The 17,411-nt window shown below is 41.0% G+C and overlaps 1 protein-coding gene across 1 annotated transcript; it reads left to right on the top strand.

Annotated features, from left to right (window-relative positions):
• Nucleotides 1-457: 457 nt before the first annotated feature.
• On the top strand, nucleotides 458-3,930 carry cdca7a (cell division cycle associated 7a). Its single transcript, XM_028393737.1, has 10 exons — nucleotides 458-541; nucleotides 1,060-1,203; nucleotides 1,311-1,433; nucleotides 1,528-1,722; nucleotides 1,823-1,900; nucleotides 1,997-2,188; nucleotides 2,270-2,398; nucleotides 2,482-2,631; nucleotides 2,706-2,842; nucleotides 2,928-3,930. The coding sequence occupies exons 1-10, from the start codon at nucleotides 521-523 to the stop codon at nucleotides 2,959-2,961; spliced, it is 1,203 nt and encodes a 400-aa protein (XP_028249538.1). The 5' UTR covers nucleotides 458-520; the 3' UTR covers nucleotides 2,962-3,930.
• The last annotated feature ends 13,481 nt before the right edge of the window (nucleotides 3,931-17,411 follow it).

The following is a 17,411-nucleotide window of genomic DNA, read 5'->3' as shown; positions in this document are numbered from 1 at the left end:
CATTATACCCAGCTTTACTGGATTAGATTTTCACATCCTTCTTCCATGAATACCATTCCTTCAGTAAAGCCTCATGTAGTGATTTCAAAGTTGGACTTTTCTCTGAACACACACTGACATTGAAAAAACTGTTTAAGCTGCCAAGTTGGAAGAAAGTCAAACTTTTTACCCGCGGTGTATGCAAATTAGGATGTAAAAACTTCGCGCCACAGTTAAGTGCATGGAAGGTACATACTAAGCGTTGTTCGTAAATCAATTGATTTTTAAAATCTGACAGTTCACACTAAATGGGACGTGCTTAAAGTATTAATAATGAATTCTGGATTTTAATTCCGTTTTATATCTGTTACTGATACGTGTGTTGTCTCGTATGGTGTCGGATTACATTTTATGCAGCTTCCAGGACTTTCCGGTGGCGCGGGAAATGAACGCGGCGAAGCCTGCAGCTGCAGGTCCTACTTTGTTCACTGCAGAGCTGCTGCGCGGTGTGTTTGTGTGTGTGTAAGTTTCTAAAGCAAAAATGCCACTGACCCGCTCCAAGGTAAGAAAAATCTATTTTCATTTCATTCGTAAAGCATTATGTGATCATCATCATAGCTAAATATTCAGCTGAATTACTCATTTGTCAAGTTTCCTGTAACTGTTAGTTAATTCAGGTTTGAACGGTTTATGATTTTAGAATGGTGATATTACACTTGAAAAGTTGCAAAATGACATGCATGAAATTTCAAAATTATCTATTTAATCATGTATAGTTTCAAAAGTTACCCCGACATACTTTGGTGGCCAGCTTCAGTAATGACCCAGTTACCTACATGTAGTAACCTTTAAACTGCAGCTTAAACATTAATAGAACAAGGCCATAACATCCTTCAATTGTAACATTTAATTGGATGATTTACATTGCTTTTATTGCTTTATATAAGATAAAATATATCCTCTTAAAATTTGGAATTTTAAGCTAAAATGTATTGTTGATTTTTATCATTATTGTTAATAATAAGTAAAGCCACAGAAGCTTAATGGTACGGTTTGCTTCTTACGTGTTGCTCTGTATAGAAACTGGCTGCCCAGCCTCCAACTACCAGGATGAATTTGAGGAGCTTCCGCAGCGTCCCACTCATTCCCATGGAAACGTCTTCCTCCTCCTCATCTGATGATAGCTGTGATAGCTTTGGCTCAGATGGAGGCTTTGCCAATACGGTAATGACACAATGCCAAGTTTGAGTGTAGCTCTAATCCTATCAAACAGTTGTGATGATAGAGGAACTTTGGGGCACCATCTGCAACTGATGGTTGTGTTTGTTTAGAGGAACAGCTTGAGGCAGACGAGGAGGATGGCGGAGAAGGCGAAGGAGTTTGAGGCCACATCAGAGGAGGACTCCTGCAGTGGTTTTGAGGAGAATGTGATCAGCAGTCAGATAAAAGCTTTGGTAAGTTGTCATGGCAAATTAAATAACAACATATTTATTAACTTTAACAGAATATTTACTGTAACTACACTAAACTAAACTTTTTTTTCTACAGAAGGTAAACACTCCCAGACGTGGCCGCAGGTCCAACGTCCTGAAGGTTGCCATTACATTCCCCTCTAAAAAGGTGGGAAGGAAGAGGCCTGCATCCGAACCACTGCCTCAACCTGAAGTAAAGGACGCAGACTCTGATGGGGAAGAGGACTTCTTAAGCAAGAGGTCGCTGAACATCAAAGAGAACAAAGAAATGGTAACATTTGTTACACATTAGTTACTTGATGTTATAAGCTGAGTATTTTTGAGTGTTGATACATGTCTGTTGTCTAATCATTCACTTTGTGTGGTTTCAGCTTGCGAAGCTCATGAGTGAGCTGAACAAAGTATCTGGACTGTTCCCTGGAAGACGTCTGATGTCTGCATCAGCTACGGTACTATAACCTAATAAATACATCTGTTGTTTCAGAATGACTACACAAACACAGGGCTTTATGGTGAATTCATTTTTTATATTTTTCCCTCCTCAGCCCCGTCAGACACCACGGCAGTCTATGGGAAAACCAGGAGCATGGAGGAGGAACCCTGAGCGCTTGTCTCGACCCCACACACGGTCCCGCTCGCTGGTGGATGGACCTCCTAGCCCACCTCCAGAGGAGGAGCATGAGGATAAGTTCTCTCTGGTTCGCAAAAGCCCCTACTATGAGGAATATGATGAGCCTGTAAGTCAAGCCAGAGAGTTGTTTTTCTTTCATTCATAAAAAAAGTACAGGCAATAATGAGATCCTTCATTTCATGTACAGCCCCGCCGTCGGTCTTTCAATGGTACCAAGTCCATCCCTCACATGGTGCGGCCTGTTGAGGACATCACTGAGTTGGAGCTGCAGAACATCTGCCACAATGTCCGGGAGAAAGTCTACAACAGCTCCACTGTAGGTGTCGCACTGTTCAAAACACTTAAGCAGCTGCCTTTGTGTTAAAGCTCTCTCACCAGATCTCTGTCGCTTCTTTTCAGGGATCTACTTGCCACCAGTGCCGCCAGAAGACAATCGACACCAAAACAAACTGCCGCAATCCAGAGTGTGTGGGCATAAGGGGTCAGTTCTGCGGGCCGTGTCTCCGCAACCGATATGGAGAGGAGGTCCGAGACGCTCTGCTGAATCCTGTAAGTAACCAAACGCGCATTACACACAATGCTACATGTACCGAGCATAACTCTGATGCACTTCCGTCTTTTAGGAGTGGCAGTGCCCGCCCTGCAGAGGGATCTGCAACTGCAGCTTCTGTCGGGCCCGCGAGGGTCGCTGTGCTACAGGAGTGCTTGTTTACCTGGCCAAATACCACGGCTTTGATAACGTGCATGCCTACCTGAAAAGGTGACTAAAGAAAAATAAGTTAAGTTTGAAATGTTACCTGTAATAAAACACATTTTTAACATACATTGTTTTTTTTTCTCTGCAGCTTAAAAAGGGAGATGGAAGAGAGCAGCGAGTGAAAGAAAAAGGAACCTGTTCTACATGCACAGTGAAATACTTTTCATAGTTATACTGTAGGATAATATTTGACATGTTGGATATTGTTTCCTACCTTCTTAAAAACGTCAAGCATCTTTAAAATGGGTTAAATGTGTGTGTATTTTGAGGCATGAACAGAGTTTCATAGCTGAATCTTTGTTCTTGTGATCTACTGTATCATACGTACATTGTTTTAAATGTATAGATTTTACACTGCCCGTTTGAATTGGCCTCCAAGAGTTCAATATTTGTGCCTTTGAGTTGTAAATGTATGCTTGTGGTTTTCACCTGTTTTTTGAAAACTAATTTTGTAAGAAAATATTTTTGCTTTTTTTGGGAAGTTCTGTAGAAATGTCCCACGATCTGCATGCTGTAAGCTAAAAGGGGGGTTGCTAGTGCAGGTGGAAAGGGCACAGACTGAGGTCCACTGCTTCTCCCTTCTAAACCGAGATGTGATATACTACAGCGCCTGGTTAAATCTCCTTCATTAGATAACTGTCACTAATGGTGTGGAAACAATTAGCACACTCTAATGGGAACCTCATACCTGTAAATCATTTTCTCCTGTTAAAGCACGTTCTCGCTCTGCTCCAGTCTCTTTGGCTCATTTTCTACTCAATGCTGTTAAGTAGGAATGGCTGAAGGTGCCACTGAAGTGGCAATGGAGTTATGGCCTGCATTTTCTGTTCAGAAGTGTGATACACGAAATGACATGAAATTAACCTTTTGTGCTGTTCATCTTTGAAATGTTCTTCATTTGACCCACAGGAAATACTCTGATTATATGATACTGTTTCAATAATAATGGCAGGTGGAGGTTATCTTACTGCGGCGTGTGTTTATTGGACTAACAGGAAGTGTGATGCTGAAGGGATTCTCTGTTGTGCTGATGCCTGCTTTGTGCTTATCGAGCTAACTGTACATTTTCATTAAAGCGTTCATCAAGTACAGAATCAACGTTTTCTTTGACCATCACTCAGTGCATACACAGTGGCAGCTGTAATTACTGTTATCGAAACATGCTGTGGTGTCTAAAGATGAAGCTTTATCTTTTTTTTTATTTGTTAATGTTAACTAGGTACCGTCAGGGTTTATTGTTAGTTTGTGTCCCCTCGCAGAGTAAAACTCTTAACAAAGCTGACACTATCCTACGGGGCTGTCAGAGCCACTGCTCTGTGAGGAGGTCTGCGTTGTCACTCAGCTGCCTGCACAAGCTTGAATGGGTCAGATAATCACCATTTACAACAGCACTATGCTGCATTAAAGGCGCGACACACATACAAACACAAATGGATTAATCAATCCTTTCAGGTGCAAAGAGGACGTCTGGTATGGACACCGACATGTCAGAACTCCAATGTTAAGGATATTTAAAATGCTTATATGTTTAAAGTTGACGTAATAAACATCTGTTATCTTAAAGTACTGAAAAATGCCTCTTTAAAGCAAAATGTCATGCCTGACCAAGAGTTCAGAATAAACACATCAGTAAAACCGGAATCAACTCAGGACAAACAAAGAATTCATTAATGATATTGATCGTCCTTCAGTCAATGTCCTAACACTACAGTCATTAATATGAGGTTAGCTCAAGTTAGGAGGACAGCAACTTCCTCCCAAATCCACTCCTGTAACCTGTAATATTAATATCAGATTACAAAGGTCCATCACAACGGTGACCTCACTATACAACTGACAGAGGTCAGAAGAGACTGTGGGATTAAGGATAATCTTGTTGACCTCTTGGCCTTTCTGCCTTTCACTATATTGCACAGTCCTACTGATCTGGAGTGGAAACATGTGGCACCTGTCAACAACAAGGCATTTAATTTACTTTAACAAATATGCAGTGAGTTAAAACATCCGAACAAACATAAGAGAATAACATTTATAGACTGAGATATAAATACAATACAGGTGGGAACCAGCACTGGAGCTGGAAGCTACAATCATATGTGGAGCACATGCTTCTCTTTGTGAAAGCTAACCTGGATGATCTGACAGACCTGCAGAGCAAATATAAAGACAAAAAAAACATCAGATGTGAAGCTCCTGCATATCAAAGCATGTAGAGTACTGGCAGAGGCAGACTGACTCACATTATTGTCTGTGTGACAGACACCGGGATTCTTCTGTGGTGCTGGTCAGCCTTCATCAAATACTACCTGTAAATATACTCTGAGCAGGTACAAAAGTCAGCGCCCACCCACACACACACAAAATGCACTTTACCTGTCATGCTACCTGACTTTAAATATCTGCTGTGGTTACTTTAGGTATAAAGTGCTGAGGGCTCAATTTCCCTCTTCCATTTTTAAAAAATATAAACATATAGCAGCATTACCGATTCACCACAGTGTCCTATTTTATTCTGAGAGTATTTGGTGAGAAGACTGACATCACTGATGATCATTAAAATGTAACTGAGCTTAGCAAACAGACTGGGAACAGGTAAAGGAGAGGAGGAGTCAAAGAGAATGAAAGTAAAGTGCAAACAAAATAATTTTAAGTGATAAAATAGGAGAAGTCAGTGATAAAAACCTGACAGGAACAAGAGGCCAAGGTCTGAGATAAGCTGTTTGTTGACTTGTCATACAAATGGAACATAAAGTGTTAATTTGTAGAGGTGCAGGTGGACAAACACATGAGTGATATCAATATATTCATCAATCATTCTGCAAGAAAATGATGCAGGAATGACCACTAGCTCATGATTTTCAGTTTATGAAATCTGTCTTCTGCCATTACTAATGAAATGTGTGAGTATAAAGTTCATTAGTTAATAATTCATATATTGTCATCATACACATGTTTTAAAGCTGTGTCAGTAAATATATAACTTTCAGTGTAACATCTCTTTGTTTTTTCCTCCTAAAGGAACATTTCAAAAACTATTATTAGTATAATAAAGATGCACTTGAAAATACTAGTCCTGTATTAAATACCAATGATCATCCACTTTGGGGTGATGAATATTTAGGGAAGTAATTGTTTACAACGCTCAAGCATTGAGCTGATCTGGTAATCAGGCTATGAAATACAATATTTATTCATTAGAGCAGATTTAATGAGGCCTTGCGGTGCTAATTATGAAAACCAGTGTAGCAGTAAATGAGTAGCGCACGGTGGCGGGCTGCGGGGTACCTGTAAGGAGGGACTGGGGGGTTGAAGTGCCCTGAGTGCCATGGCACAGTGAGCAGCAGCACACACACACACGGTGGCCGTCCAGCCCACAGCTATACATCAGCCGACCAGCAGACAGGTCACAGATGCCCTCCATGTCTCTGTGTGCCCCCCTCCCCCAAGCTCCGAGCGTTAAGAATGGAATTCCCCAAAGCATCTTAATGTCCAGATTATTAGCTTCATCGCAGGTCAATTGCTGCAAAACTCAGTACAGTGGAGCTTCATAGGGACGCAGCGGTGCTTTTAAACATTGTCTCAGTGATGTGCTGCCAGCTGTAACACTGAACCAGGCTGAGCGCTCGCTCTGCAGTTTCTATTTGTATGCAGGTCTGGAGATATGTGGTAGGATTTCACAGCATAATATGGGTTTTGATTGACTGATATTTTCATTATGGCTGCAGGGTAGCGTGAAGACTGTTAATTTGCTTGAGAGTCCTGCAGGTCTGCAGTGATTGTAGCAGAGCCAGAAGAAAAGCTGAATAAATGAAACTCACAGGGCACAATCACAATCTGTGGGTCAAAATCAACTGATTAATTATAATTTAGAATCAATCTGTCAGGCCTCTGTAATAAACACCCTTTCAGGCTTGCTGCTTAATAACCAGCTTTACATGGTGTGAATGTAACATGTAGCCTACACCGTCGTGCACGGCATAAAGCCACTGCACATGCATCCTGTGGATAATTGAACAAAAAAAAAAAATACTTGAACATTTTAAATGAGACAAAGATGAAAAGAGGAGATACTTTGACTACTTTTTTTTTGATGCAGCTCAGCAAGGAGACTACCACACAAGAATCTCCCACTGGCTCTGACCTCTACATCCTGTAAAGTATAGTGAGGAGAGTGCTGTTAAATGCATAGTGAGTGACTCTGGGTGGCAGGAGGCTTATGACATGTTCCTTTCCTCCTGTTCCAGCCTGGAAAGTGATGGAAACAGCAGTTTGGTCCAGGTGTCAGGGACATTATCAAAGAAAAGGGCTGCCTGCAGTTGCTCCATCTCACAGGAAATTGCCAACTCACCCTAACAAAGGAAGGCATAAGTGCACTTGCTGCTGCCTTCAAGGGGAGCGTGATAAGATGACATTATAAATACAGAATTGTTCACGGAGGTGGAGGGGCAGGCACATCAGACAAGCTGAACTTGACAATTCGTTTTTTTTCCCCCTGTGTACGACCAAAGCCTGTATCTAAAACAAAATGAGACTGAGGGCGTGTTGTAAATGAATAAAAGTGTAACTGAGAACACAACACTGTACACAACCTGCAACACTAGAGACAAATCACACAACACACATGATGCTAAAAAGGAAAGCAAGCTAATTATACCACACACACACACACTTTGCATATATTGCATGCACCATATAGAGTAATACTAACATGAATGGTCAGGTGTGTTTGTACATTTTGTAAACACAATATGATCAGAAAAGTCCAGTTTTGTCATTTAAAAACCCAAACCAGTGTCTCTGATAAATAATGTGCATTATTCTGCTCTTCTCCACAGTCAGAGTTCTCACTGGAACCTGAAGGGGGAGCTCTAATACAGGTAACTTTGTCTTCCTCCAACTTTCAACAAGTCTTCACAGTGCAAAGTGAAAAGAGCTCTACCTCACTTATCATACCATTTGATCGAATAAAATCACACACAAACATGCTGCTTTGCAAACACTCACAGGGTCTTATGACAGAAATTGATTTTGCTTCTTTAAGGTTGCTCAACATTCAGAGACTTAAAAAGATGTGAAACTTTACAACAAGAGTCTGAAGGAGTGCGCTGCTCACTGTAGGAGGGGAAGGTGGTGCTTGTGCTGGTGGTAATTATGACCAGGGGAACACAGGGCTGTAATCTGTAAATCTATTCTAAGAAAGAGCTGCTACATTGGATTGATTTTATTGAGATCATACATTATAAATGGGGCATGGAGGAGCTTACAGCCTTGAGATGGCGGTGCTCACGTGCTTCATTAATTTTTACTTCATTAACTCTCTCCTTCAGACCCTTCAACAGGGAGAATTCATTGCTGGCCATGAAGCCAAGCAGCGCGCAGGCAAAAAATGGACAAGCACCCAGGATGACTTCCAGTGGAGTGGATACACCGAGTAACGCTGTCAAAACAAATCAGTGACACTTGAAAAATACTGATCAATCTTTGCTCCTGCGTGTGTGTGTGTGTGTGTGTGTGTGTGTGGGGGGGGTCACTTCTTTTTAAACTGGTGGCTTTACATTAAAAAGGTGAAAAAGCCATCTCAGTCCTACATGTAACTCTCAAGAAGTTTTTAAAAGGGGAAAAACTTCCAATCCTATGTGTTCACAAAAGCAGTGAAATTCTGCTGCTGATGTCTTCTGATCGGTGTGACTGGTTAGAATCCAGCATGATGATTACACACCCTCAGTCTTTCATAGCTACTGTATTGTCCCGCAGTGCGTTTACTTACTCAGGTGCTCCAGCAGCTTTTTTTTTGTTTCACAGCAAGGAATTTGAGAATTCCCAGTGGGCCCTTTAGAACGGACCATTTGTTTAATATTATAGCCTCAAACCCAACAATATCAATCAGTCATGAAAGCACCTATGCATGCTGCTGTGCCCTGCGTCACCATTAACTCTAGACAAGTGACGGCCTCTGCTGGATTGCAAGGCAAGCAGAAGGAGGGTGTTGGGGAGGCAGAGAGGGATAAATAGATGGTGTCGGTGTGCTTGTGCCCCCCCCCCCCCACCCCCACCCCCACCATCCACCCGCACCGCAGTTTTTTTTGTGATTGACCTATTCAGTAACAATATGAGTGTACGTGTGCTGCTGAATGTAACACTCTTGAGAAAAGTTTGGAAACTTACAGAGGTTTGTTAGAGATGAAGGAGAGAGACTGTGTGTGTGTGTGGGGGGGCTAAATGACAGCACTAGAGATAGATAATATATAATATAACATAATATAGAAAATATAATAATAATAATAATACAAACATCTTGTGTTTATAATGTACACATATCTGTTAATTAGACAAAATATAATTACACATCATTTGTGTTGAAAACTGGTGGTTTCTCTTTCTTAGCCAGAACTGCATAGCAAGCCAGCTACTTTACAATGCTAACAGGCTAACCACCTAGCAGTTTGGGTAGTTTAGCTTGCTTTGACCACTAAGTGTTCAACTAACCGATGATGCCCTCCGGTCACAGGTCGTCCATGTATGTAATCTATTGGTTGCTCATGGTCTAAATATGTAACTCCTCTAAATGCACTGATTAGCTTCCTGAGGCTGAGACATGCAAACTGCTTTAGTGCATCGCAGCCTGTTTGTGTTCCAGACCTGTTGTGTTCTACAGAGCATGGGAACAGCACACATCAGTGAGCAGGCGCTGAGTGTTTCTCCTTTGAGGCACCCTAAAGTCCTTAACACTTCCAGATCTGTTACAATGACAGCTGTCCCTGGGACTGTTTGTGAGATCCTTTTCAGCGCCGCACATGTTGAAATGATGTTTCCCTCATTACATTTGCCAAATAATATCTCCAAAGCTAACAAGTTGACAAAATCCAGTAAAACAACATTCAGGGCAAGCTCTTAAAGGGAGAATTAATGGGAGCAAAAGAAAAACAGCTCTTAGACAATTAGCACCAGAGACCACTCTGTAATCTTAAGATTATTTTCACCACTTAAAAGCAGCACACATGGTTTGTATTGTGGCAGGGGCAGAATGAAACAACACTCAAGTGGATTTGATTTGGTCTCACTAATCTGCATTTCCTTTAACATGCCTTTCTTCTGTTCCAAAATGTCAGCACTGATCAACTGCAGCTGGAGCGAGTCGGTGTCTGTCATCCCACAGTTGCAACACTGTGGAGAAGATTTTTCCCAAGAGGACAGAATGAAGTGTTCGGTCTGAGGACTGTTTGTATTCAGCTCATTTGTTGTGTTTATTTGTAGATGCACCTCATGGATTCTAACCACAGCGGGAACATTTTTTTTATCTACACAGTACATATAGAGATGTCTCATTCATGACCCAAAAAAACAGACAATCTATTCTCCTTGAATGAAATTGTGAAGAGTTAAAATAGAGTGAAATTAATCTACAATTCATTTTTCTGTTGAGGCCCCTCAGGGCAATCTGAAAGAACCTCAGGGGTCCCCAGACCTCACTTTGAGAACCACTCTATTGGATCTGGTTGACAGAAACATCCCAAAGCTATGTTCATTTAAATAACACAATGCATTTTGTGGATTAAAAAAAACACTGTAATTGCAAAATGTGAAATTTAACCCTGGGGCTGGTTGCTTAACCAAACACGCTGTGGCTGGTTAGGCTCAGTCACAGAGGAGATGTCTGGCACACAGATTGAATTTGTTCTCTCTAAAGTCAAAGGCAGGAAAACAATTAAGTGTCTGCCGCACATTTCACTCTGTACCACTTGACACAGTTTTTCACATCACTGGGGCAATTGTCTGCAGAGAGCGACGAGACAAAGTCATTACTTCCAATAACTCACAAAAAAAAGGAAAGAAAAGAAAAAAGATGGCATTGTTATTTTCTGATTTTTGAAACATTTCAATTAAGCTGCTGATGGAGATAATAAACATAATGGTGTGAAACTTGTACGGTTTTATTTTATCCATTTTCAGGATGGTTACTGCTGAGGTGCATCAGAGGGAGCTTTGGTCCCAGAGGTGTAGGCTGTGACTGTGTGTGTGTGTGTGTGTGTGTGTGTGGTTCGAGCCCCCATCCCCTTCTCAAATCTTGTCTTTCATTCAGCACTGAGTCCTTTCAAAACAAGGTGAAGTTCAGCAAAGTTTCTCTGCAGAGATGATCAAACAGTCACATCACTAATGGCGATGGGTGACAGGGCCAGTGAATACAGATCAGCTTTAATTGTGGTGGGTCTTACTGCCACTGTCTGTCAATCTGAGCCTTTGAATTGGTGAAAATTTGCTCTGTTCATTCTGTTAAATGATGTATCCAATTAAATGCTTTAGAATTCATGATCTTCAGTCAAGGTTAAATGAAAGCAGTTACTCCTGTCAGTAAGGTGATTAAAAGCTGCCGACATCAGGCACATTTTGTGCAAAAAAATTTAAATTTGGGACTAAAGCGTGAATCTTTATTCATTATGTGCAGTCCTGCTCTATAAATGTCCAGCGCAGCCGCTCTTAATCACCTTGTTCATTTTAAATCTCACTTCAGTCCTTTTTTTAATTTTTTTTTTATTAAAAGCCACTGTGCTATTCAAATTACAGTGTTTTACATATCCTGATTAAATAACTTTCTGTTCAGCAAATAAACACTTTTGATGAAGCCAATCCATGTTTATGGTAAAAAAAAAAGGCGAAGGTTTCAACTGTTTAGTTAAAAGGCAGTCACGCTAACAATGCAAAATAAAAATTTGTCCCATTAGCCTTTTTAACTATGATTGAACGGATACTGCAAACCCTGCTTAGCAAAACAAAGAAAAAGCTTCTTTGACAATTGACATTAAAATGAACAAGTGCATAAGAGCAAGGGAAATTAATGCTCTTCCTGCAAGATGAATGCTGTAGCAGGTTATTAATGAGCTGGTAATGTGCTTGTGTAAGTAAGTTCTGCGTGCGCTTGTGATAAATGTGATGATGGAGGTGAAGAGCATGTTGACTAATGAGTGTGCAGTCCAGGGATCTGATCTCGCTGCCCTCTGGGGAGAAAGCCACTGTCTGAATTTCACACATCACATGATGCTAACACCCCGAGGTCCACCACACAAGCTGCTTGTTAAAGACTCAGCGCTGTCATGTCGTCACTGACTTTGACCCATTCTGGATCAGGTGCAGGGTTTACATTCACGTCACATGCTTACAGATGTATATCATTGGAAACATTAACTTCTAAAATTTGAGTTCATAAAAAAGAAATGTTAAAATATCTATAGCATAATGTAAAGAATCCAGCACACACAAATCATGTCTTGGCATGTGCCATAAAAATGGCTGCCTAGCTACTAGCACAGTGTGTAGCTGCTATTGCTGCTAAGCCAAATATCTCAGGGGATGACAGAGGGTTTATTATGTAAAACAAAGTGCGCTGCTTTCAGAAAACATGATGGCAGGTGAATCACCAAAGAGAAAACATGTAGCATGTAAGTTAGCATGTAAGAAAAATGTGTTAATCTACTGTTTCATGTTTACATCAACATGAATTGTCTACTGAGAATGAACACAGTTCTCGGCAGTGGTTCTCTGCATGGATATCGCCGCCTATCTAAGATGCCTGCTGTCATGTCATTTGTGTCACTGATCATGAAACAATCAATTGCAAATAGAAAAAAACTTCAAGTTTAGGGGGGATGAGACTGAGCTGTGTAAACAAGCCCATAACTGCTCCTCACAGGACGCTGATTGGCTGCAGGCACAGAGCATGAAGCCTGGAAAAATGGATGAATGCGGTTATTCTCATGATTTTCATAATAATCCAACTGAACAACAAAGCAAAGGCCTGACAGTAATTAGACTCTTCACCATATAACACCGGTTTGAGAGTTCAGTTGGAATATTGGTGCAGATTGAATCACCAAAGAGAATGAGCTGCAGTTTGTTTGCTAGCTCTGAAACGTGCTGGACATGACTGTCTCCAGGCTGGTTGTTGGGCTGCATCACAGAAAACAGAGACACAGGAATTCACTGTTGTGATGTCAGTATTGTGACTTTTTTACATTGTACTGAATAAGTTAAAAGGTATTAAAAGTATTAGCTGGGTTTATATATCACACATGTGAACGTGATTTATAACTAAAACAGAAACATGTTCTGAAGAAGGGATATCAAGTTGACTCATGTTAGCAAAGAATGTGGTGCAACTTGTGGTAAAAGTTACGAGGGAAGAGGAGGAAGGGGGATGGAATGCAGCTGGATCAGCAGACCAACTTTAAAGGCAGCAGAATTCATAGGTTTCTATGTATTGAGTCCTATACTGTAGACACATAATGGGCCACAGGCCTGGGGGCCGAGATGCACATTTGACTGACTGCCAAAAACATAAACTAGGCTCACTCAGGGGTGAATAAAGACGGCTGAGGATTACATCAAATCTCTTCTCAAACCACTACTCCTGCATGCCACTCCCAGTGTAGAGACCATTTAAACTCTAGAAGGGGCCAAACATCAGCAGTTGGTCTCCTTTAAACAAGTCTGACTAAAGTAGAAAAATAAATAAAGCCTCCGGCGCTCTACTTTAATGTATTCAATTAACTGGGGTCCCTCTAGAGAACTCCAGCGCACACTTGGATAAAGAGAGAGCATATCGCCTGGAGATGAATACGCTGAATGCACTCATTCTGAAGACCATGATTGGAAATCTTCCTCAACAGGTTCTTACTTAATTAAACTTCCCTTCATCTGACTTTCTGTCGCTTTCGAAGGAAAATTGGGAGAGGCACATTCAAAGCCGAGGGAAACTTTGTTCACCACTGCGTGTTGTTTACAGGGCAATTCGGAGGGGCTTGTAGGGCCCCATGATAACCTCCAGCATCACTGTGGAAAGTCAGCTCAGCCTGAAAGAACAGAGAAGTATATAAAATCTCCAGTTCAATCACAGACAATTATGTGGTGAAATGAAAGAAATTCAGCAGCCGTCAAGTCTGAGTGGGAGGGATAATTATCTGGCAGTCATTACTGCTCCCATTATAGCATTTAACGACATTCATATACTGTATGAACATATTGCACTTGTTGGAAACATGCAAGTTGAAAATAATCAGAGCAGCCGTTGCTCCAAAATATATGAAACCCTGCGTGCGGCTGAGAAATATAACGTGTTCATCATGCCCTTGAGTGAATGATGTATGTTAGTGTGAAATTTATCTAATTATCTCAAATATGTCTCGTGAGAATCCATTCAGCATCCCTTTGTACCGTATTTTCCCTCTGCAGCTCCATTGTGCAGCAAAGCCCCAACAGTGTTCTCTATCTATTAAAATCAATCTCTTGTCGCCCACATCCACCATTTTTGCTGCACTTTTTTTTTCTTCCATAACAAATCAACTTAATCAAGCTCATTAAGTGTCATTATTAGCTATTTATTGTTATCTCCCTCAATGTAGCGCTGACAGGTCCACCCCGCCCACATGTGTCCCCCCTGATACCGGGACCTTTGCTTGTCACAACGGCTCGGCACTCAGTTCTAATTGGCCTCAATTGTTGTAAGAAAAAGGAGAGATGTGGCATCATTTTTTTTTTTGCTTCACAAGTTTGTTCCTTGCACTTAATTCTCCATAAGCAGCTAAAAAAATGAATTAAAAATTCAGTGTGTATTTTCTTTAAAAGCTGTGAATTTGTAATGAGGATGTGGGAAATAGGCGTGGAGAAGGTGCCCCCAACAATCCCTTTGTGTTTAAGTGTGGTGTTAAACACTGTGGACGCTCCTTAATGCAGCATGGTGAATGTATTTCCACAGCTGTCAGAGTGATGGACAGAGCAGCCTCTCTCTCTGTGTGTTACCTCTATCTGCACACAATAAACCTGCAGGATTGTAGACAGCGAGAGGAGGGTGGATGTATGCTGCTGGAGGTGGAGGTGGTGGGGTGGTGGGGGGTGCATGTGGAGGTTTGTCCCGTCGCAGGAGTTATTAAGTTTGTCTCTCGGACACACTTGGTTTCACCAGGGTGCTCGTCCTTCATTCATAATAGATGCTAATCTGTGTCAGGGCTGACTGATGACAGAGCTTCCTGCCCTTCATAGAATTAGTCCTCAGCTTTATCAAAGGACCCAAACTGCCTGCTAATTAGACTCATTTCCTTCCAGCATGAATTATTTATTTCCATTGTAACTGATCAGAGGCGATTGTGACGCATCAAGCTGCCACCAGTTTTCACACAGATGCGCATGCCACCACAACTTCTCACAAATCCTGAGCTCAGTGTCAGGGCTTTAACGGCAGCAGGAGCTGGTTCATCTGCTGGATGAAGTGTTTATAGAGGTTTGAATGGCACAAAGGAGACCAAAGATGCAGTGTACACTCTGTATATTTAGAGTGGGAATATAGCTTCAAGATAGTTTGAAAACAAAAGAGTTCATTCTTCACACAACAGGAGAAATAGGAATGGATGCGAGGGGGTCAGGACATGGATCAGTATGTGATTTAGGCAACATTATAGGGTCTATATGACCACAGAGGTAAGGCAGGAAACAATACAGAAATATTCATTCATAAATTACACTTTGATGTTTAAAGCACACACCAGTCACACCAGTCATACTATCCAGTCCTAAGTATGACAAAATAAATCAAAGTTAGCAAAGTTAACCGAGTAAAAAATAAATATCAATATCAATGAACACTGCTGCTTATTCTGGCTTGTTTTAAGCTGTTGTTGGTTTGGCCAGTTGGTTTTAGCTGCAACATTATAGTGAAGTCATGTGAGACATTACTATACAACATACAGTGCAGCGGGGTCTGGAAGTGTGTTAGCATTTTAGCACTGATTCAGTCTTCCTATTGATGAGTTCAGGCCTGTGGTTAACAGAAGATCAGGAGATTTACACATTTAATGCTTTGACACAAAAAAAATAGGTTGATGGTTGTTATTTAGCTGCACATAGTAAGGGGTAACACTGAAGCCAAGTGACCATGTGCACGGCCTAACATGAAGCTTTTAATCCTTGTACACAGTATGGCCACTAGGCATAATTATACAGGAAAGTAAAGTATTGATAATTAACATTTGTACAGTAATTTGTACTTCTTCCACCAATGGCATTGTGTGCATTAAACACCCTTTATTCTGACATCCACAGTCCTTTTTCTTTGTTAAATTTCAACAAATGTCATTCAATCGATTAATGCAATGTTCATTCTTTTTGAGTAACGCACAGAAACAGCTGTTGTTTAAATGTCTTTGACAGTGATTTAAAACATGGCCGGCCTGTCTTTTAAATGAGAACCACTACAGCAAATTACAAATGTGTGCTTGCTATACTGCCTGCATGTGAAGGATTATGGATGTATTCCATAAGTTCTGTCCTCCTCATCAAAACATTCACTCGCTAATTACATCTACTTAAGCAACTTTTTTTTGTAGGGGAGAAAAAAAATGTTGTGCTTAATTGCATTACTATCTGGAAGGCAGAAATATGCAGAGTGAAAAAAAAACGTATAGCAACGTGAGGGAAGTGCTAATTAGTCAGATATTTGGTATGCATTACCAAATACGCCCTGCACAGATAGGAGGCTAAAGAGAGTGAGGCTTCTGTTCCTGAAACTGTAATCAAACAAAGACAGATGCACAGATAAACACTGCAGGGAAAGTTTGGAATGATTGTTCATCTCTTCTCTCTCTGTGCGCACAGAGCCCGATTTTTCCCTAAGATGAAATACCTCCAACTACAATACCTGCTGATAAGGTTAATAAAAACAGTCCAAGTATTACAATAGCTTGAAATGCCTAACGGCTGAAATATTCATGATGGAGTATTGTACTGCATTTCAAAAGCTCATATTTACAAATCAGCCCAATACAATAAGCTCCAGAAGCCTGCCATTTTCTCTCCCAGAGACGGTCAGCGCACAATACGGCTCAGTTTTATCTCACAATTTGAAAGTTTATTCAGACTTTGAAGCAGTCTTTTCTTTTTTTTTTCTTTAAAAGGCCATTCTCTGCACAATAACACTTTAACTGCTCTTTTGGTTGCCATTTTTGGACGAACAATAGGAAATTATGTTGAGGCAAGAAAAAAAAATCTTTTATAATGAACACCACCTTTAGTGATTGCAAATAATTGCGTTAAGTGGCTTATTTGCCTTAGGTCGGGGAGGGTGACTCCTGTATAACTAATATAAGGATCTGAACCCTCACCCTCACTGATGAGGTCTATTCACAGCTCGGCTGCCCTGTGCCCCCTCCCAGCTCCTTATGCTCCAACATGATGAGGAGTGTGATGTCAAAGTTTCAAATCAATGATTTTACACAATGATATTCATTCGTCTGTTATGCAGCGGCGCGTGCTGTTTCTGTCCTCAGTATGGAGGAGGACAGTGGGAGCTGAAAGACACACCGGGGCCTGTATGCAGAGAATATAACAAAGCCTGGAGCTGCGAGTGCAGGTAGAGGAGGAAGAAAACCCTGCGATCCCTCTCTGGATCGCATTATGTTGATGGCAGCACTGTTACTGTGCAGAGATTTTACACACAAAACCCTCTAAAACTTCAAAGATACATTAAAGAAGTATTAGAAATAGATCCTGCTATAAGGTTGGCTTTACTTTTTTATGCCTTTACACTGAA

This window comes from Parambassis ranga, chromosome 21 (assembly GCF_900634625.1).
Source record: "Parambassis ranga chromosome 21, fParRan2.1, whole genome shotgun sequence".
Taxonomy (NCBI): domain Eukaryota; kingdom Metazoa; phylum Chordata; class Actinopteri; family Ambassidae; genus Parambassis; species Parambassis ranga.
The sequence above is the reverse complement of the archived record's forward strand: the minus strand, read 5'-3'. Positions and strand labels throughout refer to the sequence as shown.